The sequence below is a fragment of the Colletotrichum orchidophilum genome, assembly GCF_001831195.1.
Source record: "Colletotrichum orchidophilum strain IMI 309357 chromosome Unknown Scaffold_121.1, whole genome shotgun sequence".
Lineage (NCBI taxonomy): Eukaryota > Fungi > Ascomycota > Sordariomycetes > Glomerellales > Glomerellaceae > Colletotrichum > Colletotrichum orchidophilum.
The window spans coordinates 124,923-134,853 of record NW_019173077.1 but is presented as its reverse complement, the minus strand read 5'-3'; the positions used below and the strand labels follow the sequence as shown (position 1 = coordinate 134,853).

Sequence of the window (9,931 nt, the reverse complement as noted above, 5' to 3'; positions counted from 1 at the left end):
GACAGAGGATGAGGTGCGTAGAAGAAGAGGCAGGGGAGGTATACTTAGATTGTCCAAGCATTGTGACTCTGTCGACGAGGTATCTCACCTTACATGAGGTGCTGGGGTGTTCAATGCCCAAAGCCACTGTGACACAACCCCCTTCCTTCTCTTTCCAGATTTCTTTGTGCTTTCTAAGCTTTCCTTACTTTACCTTAGGTACCTTGCAATAGACTCTGCACGTCTATTATGGTAGGCGGATGATTAGGACCACCCCCCGCCCCCGCCTATATATAGCGTCCAGGTAGCGCATGAAGAAGCTGGAGCAAGGTCCTGTACAAAGAGAAGAGAGCCCTCGACGGCGACAGCGACAACAACAACAACAACAACAACAACAATTAACAATCACAACAAACACCACCAACGCGACATCAACAACTCTTGCTTATTGCTGGGGCCTTCCTCGTCTTCCTATCTTGGTCAATTTTTATCAGAGTGCATGCCAGGAAAATGTGTGGTGAGGTGTGGCTCGGTCTGACTGGTTAAGTCCGCAAGGCAACAACTCGCTCACGCAAATACAGGCGTGCAATTGAATCGGGGGAGGTGTGAGGTTACATAGATGATTCAGACAAGGAGCGGACGCAGGGAAAGAGGGACAGGTGGACCACCCGCAAGGGGCGTGCGAATATCACGCTGATGGGTGACTCTTCCTCTTTCCCAGCCAGAATAAGAGCCCAAACCAGGAAGAGGAAGGCAAAGGGAACCACTTTCCACATCCGCATCCTCATCCTTCCCACCCTCCCCCCCGGACTTTACTCCCGCTCTCTCTTTCTCTCTTGTCACTCTGGTCTAGGTATTATCCGTACTGTAGGGTCATCCAGACCTCTGTTTCCATGTTTCGGCCCTCCACTCTCTGTTCCAACTCTCCCGCCCCGTGCTGTTCAGTGGTGACCCGTCTTCCTACACTACCTAAATGCTCCATGTCCAGGATTTCAGGCATCGTTCGTGCCTTGGACTTCCCCGACCGTCTCCCGTCTTCCGTCAAGTTAGGTTCCCGATAGTCCTGCCTGGTACCGTATTCATAGATACCTACACCCACTGTGGACTGTGACACCCTCCAAAGCCCACCCCGTCTCCATCTTCGTCACCCTACTCCTCTTCGTCCTCTTCCTATTCTCATCCTCTTGCCCAACCTAACCTGGCACTCGCTCACTCGTACCTCCTTCTTCAGTCGTGCATCATCCACTTTGCGCCAGGCCTCGCCTTATCCCAGTCCTTCTTATTATTCTTCTTACCGCCCTCCTAGCCGGGCTTCGTGCTTTCTTCTTCTTCTTCTTCTTCCTCCATTCTTCTACTTCTCGCTGTTTACTGTGTCAAACATCGACGTATTCCGCTCTACAAACCGTGCGGTCCCTTCCTCGGTATTCATCGCCACATCTACTCGAAACTCTCAGTGGAATACCGCCACCGACCGCCCCCCTCCACACAGATATCGATTTGCTTCTGTCGCCTCGCCCCGCCCCGAACAACAGTATCCATCCGGTTCCCTCTCGCTCTCCGTTTGACATTGACGCACACTTCTGTCTCCTGTTGATTCAATTCAAGTCAATGGAGGCTTGTGCTTGCCATCGAGCGTGCAAGTAAATTGTCGATTGCATTGCTCCCACTGTCCACCAACCTCAGCACGGCTGCGTCAGCACCCGACCGCAGTAAAGCGAAACTCAAACAAGCTTCCCGCAGCGAACGTCATCGTCAATTGGGACAACAAACTCCCCATTTACGGCCCTCGCTTCTTCTTAACACACTCAATTTCTGGTCTATAACACCACCTTCAAAGGCAGGCAGGCGCTTCGAGCGACAAATTTCTTTTTCAATCTCGCCTTCAGCCCCGGATACGCAATTGTTCTTCCGCTGTCCACCGGCTTCCCTTACAGCCGAATCACCCTGACTCCGATATCTCCATACTCCGCCACGCCACCACCAACAACACAGATTATGGCTGACAAACCCAACCATACTGCCGTTCTGCAGCCTACAAGAACCTTTGTATCTACTCACTCTTCCCAAACCCCCTTCAAGCTCTCTAGGATGCAGCCATCCTCGTCAACCTCAACCTCAACCTCGCAAACAATGGACACCAACTACCACATGACGCCACATCAAGCGACTACTCTGGCTCGAGAGCCAAAGAGGGCATTCGATATCAGCAATCTGATGTCACCCCCCGAGCCGCTGCCCTACGACAGCTTTAACCAAGGTCATCAAATTACGGCACAGATTGCGTCAGGTGCCTCTCATGCTTACGAGACGACGAAGCCCCGCATGCCCATGTCGCCTCCTGTCTCGCCTTACATCACCGAGTCCAGCAACTTGAACATAAATGGAACACCAGCTAAGGATCCGATCTTGTACCCTCGTGAGGACGCGGCTTCGAGCCCGACGCAACCACCTCTCTTTCCCAGCACCGAATCCATCGAACACCGGCGCATCGTTGACGAGCACATCGTTACGCGGCCTCCGGGCCTGTTCCGCGAGGGATCGCCTCCTCTCAGAGAAGACTACGAGTTAGCTCTGCAACTCAAGTCACAGGTTATGAGACTTTTTGCGAATAAGAGGAAGTCATGGTACGAGAAAGAGAGAGATCAGATTAGAGCCGATCGCAAGTTGAATCACGCTCGGTGGAACAGCGTCGTGCGATACCAAACAATCGCTCCAGCCAAGTCCGCACCCGTCAAGGCGTCAAAAGCATCAACCAGCAAGCCCAGGATTACTTTATCTACTAATTCAAAGCCGGACCGCATTGTGAAGCCCCAGGCTCCCCGGCCCATACGCAATAGCCCCCCGACTCGTCATGCTCGCCGTGTCAGTTCTACTCCGGATCCTGCTCGTCGCATCGTTGCGCCAAACAGAGAGGATCGCGACTTTACCGCTCTCCCCGACTTCTGCCCTCCGACGTCCTCGCTGCCGGACAAACCCAATTGTTTGAAAGTAGACTGGAAGGGCGCTCCCATCGACCTCAGCGACGACCCCAATATTCACTTGCTGCACCCTGACGAAGTTAGTCTTGCTGCCAATCTTCGGCTAGACTGCGCCACATACCTCACAAGCAAGCGACGTATCTTCGTCCGCCGGATTGAATGTGCAAAAGTTAGCAAGGAGTTCCGCAAGACCGACGCCCAACAGGCCTGCAAGATTGATGTCAACAAAGCTTCGAAGCTTTGGACGGCTTTCGACAAGGTCGGCTGGTTGGACCTCAAGTGGACGGCCAAATTCCTCTGAACATCGCTTCAGCCATCTCATTTCCTAACCCCATGAATCATCTGGTATGAACCGTGGTGTTTGACCTTGGGATATCTATACCTCCCTACGTCTCTTACGAATTATTTCCACGACGCCACTCTGACGAAGACTTGAATCGACTTATGACACACGGGCCATGAGATCAACTCAAGTTACCCCCCTCTTTTTTTTTTTTTTTTTTTTGGAGCATTTCGTTGCGTACAGCGACATCGGTTCGGGATTGGTTCCTTAACTCGGATTTCCTACTTCAAGTACTATCAGGCGGGAGACATTTCCCTCATTCGCGCTTCTTTGTTCAGCAACGGTGGTTTCAGGTTTCATATGGTTTTGATATTTGGGACTATTTTATCACTCATGCGGCATCACATCACGGACACAGCCTTTCACCACATCAGAGCATTAGGGATTACACCATGATACCCGGAGTGCGACAGAAATCTGATTACCCCAGTCTTGTCACCCCACTCCATCACAATCTCCTTTCTTTAGTTTTGCATTATGGGTTACTTGGTCATCATACCCCCTTTTCATCAGTTTTGGTTGAAGGAATATTGGTTTTGGGTCAGGGCAGGTTACGTTTGCGGCCATTGTATCAGCACGCGGCTGAGTTGCTGGATTGGCCTGAAGATTGGTTACTTTTGTTGAAATAAGTCGCGGTGCGGCAGCCATTCCTCTACGGAGAGGAAGGACGGTCTCAGAGTCAATTAAGCCACGGCATTCTGCCAAAGTACTTTACTCCGCCAACCATCAGTCGACCATGTGCCAAGCTTGTCGGGCGATGTATGTAGCAAAAGGAATATGGCAAATTTATACGAGAGGTTATGTGGGCAGAGTACGATGCACCAGTTCTGGGACAATTGTGGCCTGTGAAATTGCAGTGGCGCTTTCGCGAGGTTATTGAAGATGCTAGCTCAGCCCTATGAGACGGACATGTGCCTTGTTTCCTTTCCCGTTTTCCCTCTTTGGAGGGGCGTGTCGCGGAGGGCGGAGCTCTTGGGTAGTCAGGTTCTGTTGATCGACGCGGGGGTGCGGGGGACTGGACGTTCGGATCGAGCCAGCGCAGGTGTCAGTTGCTGCACCGTCATGCCAGGGCAGAAGGGGCTATTTACCTGCCCCCCAGGAGTGCTGAGGGCTCGGGGGTGTGACACTCACTCCACTGGTTTGTATCTCTCTGCCTCAATCTGCCTGAGGCACAGTTCATCCCGGTAGCCTCATCTCATTCGCCTCGCTTTCACAGCGGGCGCTCATCTAGGCCTACATTTTCTTCATCTGGCAGAATGTTTGTTAATGTGGCCAACTTGGTCAATCAAAGTGTCGAGAGGTTCTCACTCCCGCAATCTTGTTACCGGGAATGCTCTATGATAGCCCACTACAGTCTGCTTATCCACGCTGAGTGTCATGTCGTAGACGAGGCAGTCGAGCCAGGTTCGTCCCGACTAACTCACATTGCTGATTTGAAGATGAACACCACCCAAGTTTTCTGGTTGTGAGCAGCGCATGAATCGGCTTGGGAGGTCGGACTGCGATTCTACATAGTCCTTGGGCTTTCTCGTCTCCTCTGGCCATCACTACGGGGAAAGAATGATGGGATGAGCAATGGCATTGACCACTCGGACGGCGCAATTGATGGCGCTCAGGTTGAGAGACTGCACCTGGCTCATCCTTCATCTTGAGGTTCTTCCGGTGTACCGCCCCCGGAACCAAACTCGGACCAGTTTCCCCAACAGCAACGACAAGGACTGAATACCCGCCGAATCTTCCCATCCGGAAAGCTCATGACCGAGATGCCTGAGAAAAGCCAGAAATTCCGTGTAGTTTGAGACGTACCCATAATGCATCCTGCCTCGCCTCGAGCCGATCGATCAGGACTACCTTGGAAATAGTATTCGGCACCTTTGGGAAGGACGAGGGAGATTTTTGGCCGTTACGGATACTGCCTCGTGCCAATGCAAACAAATTTTCGCTTCCGCTCCCGGGGCCCAGGATGACTGCCGTAGCCGCAGCGGATGTGGCCCGTACCATCCCGGATACCTCGTGCTGTGTGGGCAACTTGCTGTTTAAAGCCAAAGAGGAGGGGGTGTGCAGGTATTAGGTAAATAGAAATGCATTGGGCTCACCTACTATGTATGGCGAATCACTGCGTAAGGTAAGGTATCCATCCATACATTGGTATTAAAGGAAGGGGCAAGAGTGGCCTCATGGCCTGAGGCAAGAGGACAGAAGCACTCATCCCCCCAACGTAGGTACCTTACCTTAACCGAACGCAATGCACGATAAGCTATCGATAAGATGGACGGGAAACATTCTGGAAACAATATCGTCCGTATCGTCCGAGGGCTCGTGTCTCTCCCACGGAAGTTGTCTCCGTGAACCGTTACTTGGGCCGCAAAGCGTTGCGCCATGATGTCGGCTTTGGCTCTCGGCAGCTTCAACGTTAACTCAATGTTTCGTCGGTAGGATCTTGGGAGGGGAAACTCATTGGTTGGGCCATGTCCAGGGAGACGGATTTGCGTTGAGCTGGGCTAGCTCACGTCTAATTTTGGCCAGTTGGTTCCGGCATGCCTCGCTCGTCATCAACTTTGCTGCAAGGCCATAGACGATGACAGGCCTCGGGATCAGGTTCTGTTACATTGTGCCCTCTCCGTGCTTCAAGGCTTAGCCACCACCTAGGTCGGTGGTCTACCCTTCCGGCCTTGCCTTGCTCATCTAGGCGTCGATCCTGAACCAGCCTTACTTATATGCCGTGTACAATACTTTTGATTCCGTTTTCTTACTCTCCACTTTTATCTGCCTACTTAAATGCGTTTTCCCAACCGACTACATTATGCGTTACTCAGGTCTATCAGATCTTCCTGCGCCGGAGGGCTAGAGATCCTCATCGCAATAGCAAACTTAGAAAACGTCTGCGCGTTGCTAGTAGCGGACCGATCTGTGAACATGTCACTGACTGCGAGCTGGCAAGAGCCTCTAAGCACCAAGATCTGTTAGTATTTGTCATTGAAAGGCTTTGGCCAACGTACCCGTGACACTTTCGGCCACACGTTGCTCCCCGGGCACCCGTCGTTCGCCCGCAAAGCATGCTACAGCCTCCTTTACCTGCAAATCTTTCCCACTCATCCGGCTTCCGGATACGGATCTCACTCCCATGCGCCTGGCAGGAGACGGGGATATAGTCCGCGGGTGAAGCATCCATTCTGTTCAAGACTTCACTCCAGATGGGTCGAGCCGACGACGCCAGCAGATTCCCCATATCGCCGAGGATGACGAGGAGGTGTCGAGGACGGCTGAGGGCCACAATGGCACGTCTCAGGTCATTGAGAAAGCCTGAATCTGGCCTGGTCCGGTCTTCTGGACTTCGGGTAATGGAAATGAGGATAATGCTATTCTCCCTGCCCTGATATCCGTCCACCGTCTGGACCTCGGGCCCGAGGCATCCGATGCCGAGCTTTTGACGGAGGCTGTTTTCGATGCAAGCCTTCTGTCCGCTGTAGAAGGTCAGGATGGTGATTTCTGATGGGCTTGTACAATTGGACACCAGGTGATTGTACAGCCCGACAATCATGTCGGCCTCGAAAGTGTTCACCTTGCTGCAATACCGTTTGGACGACTCGGGGCGTTGGTGGTCAAACCACAACACACTCTTTGAGCCCATGCCGGGGACCGCTTCCCGGTCTAATGTCGAATGGTGGTCTGTCAGGAGAGGGTACCAGGCGCTCAGCAGTCTGCAGATATCAGGTGCCATGCGTCTTTGCACCTGAAGGGTGGAATGCTCCAAGCCGCGCTCCACCAGCCTCTGGAACAAAGATACGTTCAGGTAGAAGGGGGGCTTGCTGAGCTCCAGGACATCCGCGTGGGGCGCCAGCTGCATGTGGTCGCCGACCAGAATGATCTGCTCCAGAGAAGGGAATAAGGCCGCGGTAATGTTTGCTTCGCGGGTCTCGGCTGCTTCTTCAATCATCATGACGCGTGGTCGCAACGCGGCGATGAGTCTCCGGTACTTTGTGAGGCCTGTTGTCGTGCAGCCTATAACGCGGGCCCTTGATTCCCGGACTGCGTTGACATCCTCCTGCCACCGGGTCACCTTGAGCTCCTTGACGACGTCGTGAAGTTGCGCGAATATAGAAGAGAGAGCCAGCTTGGTTGATGCAATGTAACGACGCTCGAGGTATTGATAAACCGTGCCGCGATGTTTGGGTGGAATCGACCAGAGACTTTCGCTCTTGGCGAGCAGCTCTTGTACCGGCGTTTCGCTGACAGCGGCGACTTTTGAAATTTTGATGTTTCTCCAGCGCGAGATCAAAATGGGCTTGCCTGTCAACTGCTCTTTCTTATTGTAAGTGGAAACCTTCTCGCTGAGACCAGGCGCCGACGTTGCTTCGTCGTCAGCATGACCATTGAGAGGTACGTGAACACTCCTGTGAGGCACCTGGGCGAGTAACTGATCACCAAGCCACGGCCCGAGCGGATGTCGGGAAGCGTCCCCAGCAATGGATTTGACATCGCCATTCCAGCATTTCATAACTGAAGCATACTGCTCCGCACTGATCAAGCCTACTTCACGAAAGTGGTCCGGCAGAATCAACAGCTGGTGAACGGAAGGGTAGCAGCGCTGAAGGAGAAGCTTCGCTTGAGACCTGAGAGAGACGAGGCTTTTCTCGAGTCCACTCTTGCACCACGTCTTGCTCCGAGATCGCATCCGGAGGTTGAAGAGTGTTCGGCTGGTGATGGCCTCGTCTTTGGCTTGGCCACCGAGACGGACAAAGTCCACGCCGAGCTTGTGGCATCTGGTGAGCAGCTCGTCAACGGTGTCGTTCTTTTGAGCTGTGACGATGATGGGAGCGTTGGAACGCTGCGTGCTTAGCAGGACCTTGAGTGCGGCCATTGACGTGTGAGTCTTTCCCGTTCCCGGGGGACCTTGGACGATGGCGAGCTCCCTGGCTATCATGCGCTGGAGAGCTAGCAGCTGGGATTGATCCAGTCTTGTTTTCGATTGGATGTGGCTGGGTATATCGCCTTGGATCGGGATGTGTATAGGTCTTGGGTGTTGAAGATCGTCGTGGAGGGCTGAGATATCCAAAGAGTCGAAGGAGGGAGGGAAAGAAGTAGGTATGCCAACGGTGTTGAGTTGACCGATGAAATACTTGTCAAATGGTGAACTGAAAATTCTATCAGCTCAACGATCCGCTATGAGCCTTTTGCGACTGGGTCTTACTCGTCCTCTGCCGTCTTCTTTAGGCCCTCCAGAACGTGTCGAACAGCCTCAAAGTAGTTCGAGCGGGCTTCGACCATGACATACTCCTGATCTGGCTCCATGACAGAGGCTGTGATACGGGGGTCGGGAAATTCGAGATCTAAGGGAGGAGGCGCCATTGAGTTGCCAATGAGTTCATCGTAGCGACCTGTCACCACTGCTACGATGCACTCCGTTCTGAAGTTATCCGAAGCGGGAGATAGGGCCACTATTGTGCCTGGGACCAGACGCTGCGATGCTGGCCAGTTGATGAGTTGTCGTGCGCGAACGGCGGAGAAGGTGACGCGGATCATGACTCCGAGGCGTATAATATTGACGCCACCGATAAAGACCTTGGGTATACCCTATCAGACCCCATCTTGTTTAATTTGGATCAGATGGCTTACATCGGTATAAATGCATGTCTCAGTGCTGTCTGCCATCTCGGGAGTGGATTTGTACTCTTGAACGGCTCTGCGGAGAGGCTCGACTCCCTCGAAACGCAATAGGTCGTACTGGGCCTGGAGGTACGCGCCTTTTGTTGGGTAAACGATGTTGAGGCCGTTCTTCTTTGGAAACGTGCCACATTCTTTCATAATCTCCTCTGCCCGAGGTAGTTCAGGTGTGTCACACCAACTCATCTCGGCATGCATGCGGCTATGAGGCAGCATAGTTGCGGTTTTGCAGTCAGGAAGCTGTTTCTGGAACATGGTGTAGATTTGAAAGGCAGTTCAATGCGTCAATTCCAGGAGGTGGGAACTGCAGTCGGTTATGGGACTCAAGAGAGAGTATGGGTAGGCCTGAGAAAAGGGAATGTCTGAAAGCAACTAGATTCTAGGAGGTGAAGGAGGAAGACCGTTGCTACACATACACTCGGTAGCATGGAGATCAAAATTTTGAGAGACAGAAGTGGCACCGCTCCTAGGTTACGAAGCATACAGACATTGAAGAAGAATATCAGCAACATATTTGAGAATCGGACTTGATATCTAAAACCGGGCCTGATGCATATTTACTGATGGGCCATGCTCCAGCATGTGATCGAGTGAGGAGGGAGCTTACCAAATGTAAACGGATAGGGCATGCAACGCGGTCGAACAAGAGGATACATACTCACGACAATTTCCAGAAAAATGGGGACCGGAGGATGTCAAGGCAGGAATCATTGACGAGATCGTTTGTCGAGAGCGTTTAGTTACGGTATGAAAAGCGTTTGCAAGACCATAAGAGCTTGGCCAGAAGCCCACGCATCCTGATCCAAATCCTCAACCGGCTTCCTACAGTGCAACCCGGTCAACCCAGCACTTTGAGCCACAAACCATGTGGGATGCATAGTGGCAAAGATTTACCGCTTTGATTTAAGCGGATAGATACCTGCAACATGTTTGGATTGATCATTGATATGGGGGCAGCAAGAGATTT

At 52.5% G+C, this 9,931-nt stretch overlaps 2 protein-coding genes across 2 annotated transcripts; one reads left to right on the top strand and one right to left on the bottom strand.

The window, feature by feature from the left end:
* Positions 1 to 2,109: 2,109 nt before the first annotated feature.
* Positions 2,110 to 3,258, top strand: CORC01_11344 (SWIRM domain-containing protein; the record flags this gene model as incomplete). The annotated part of the gene is made up of 1 exon (XM_022622969.1): positions 2,110 to 3,258. The coding sequence occupies one exon, from the start codon at positions 2,110 to 2,112 to the stop codon at positions 3,256 to 3,258; it is 1,149 nt and encodes a 382-aa protein (XP_022470559.1).
* A 2,843-nt stretch (positions 3,259 to 6,101) lies between these two features.
* CORC01_11343 (helicase required for RNAi-mediated heterochromatin assembly 1) lies at positions 6,102 to 9,219 on the bottom strand (the record flags this gene model as incomplete). Its single annotated transcript, XM_022622968.1, has 4 exons — positions 6,102 to 6,246; positions 6,300 to 8,435; positions 8,492 to 8,874; positions 8,917 to 9,219. 4 exons carry the CDS (start codon positions 9,217 to 9,219, stop codon positions 6,102 to 6,104), a joined length of 2,967 nt encoding a protein of 988 aa, XP_022470558.1.
* Between the last annotated feature and the right edge of the window lie 712 nt (positions 9,220 to 9,931).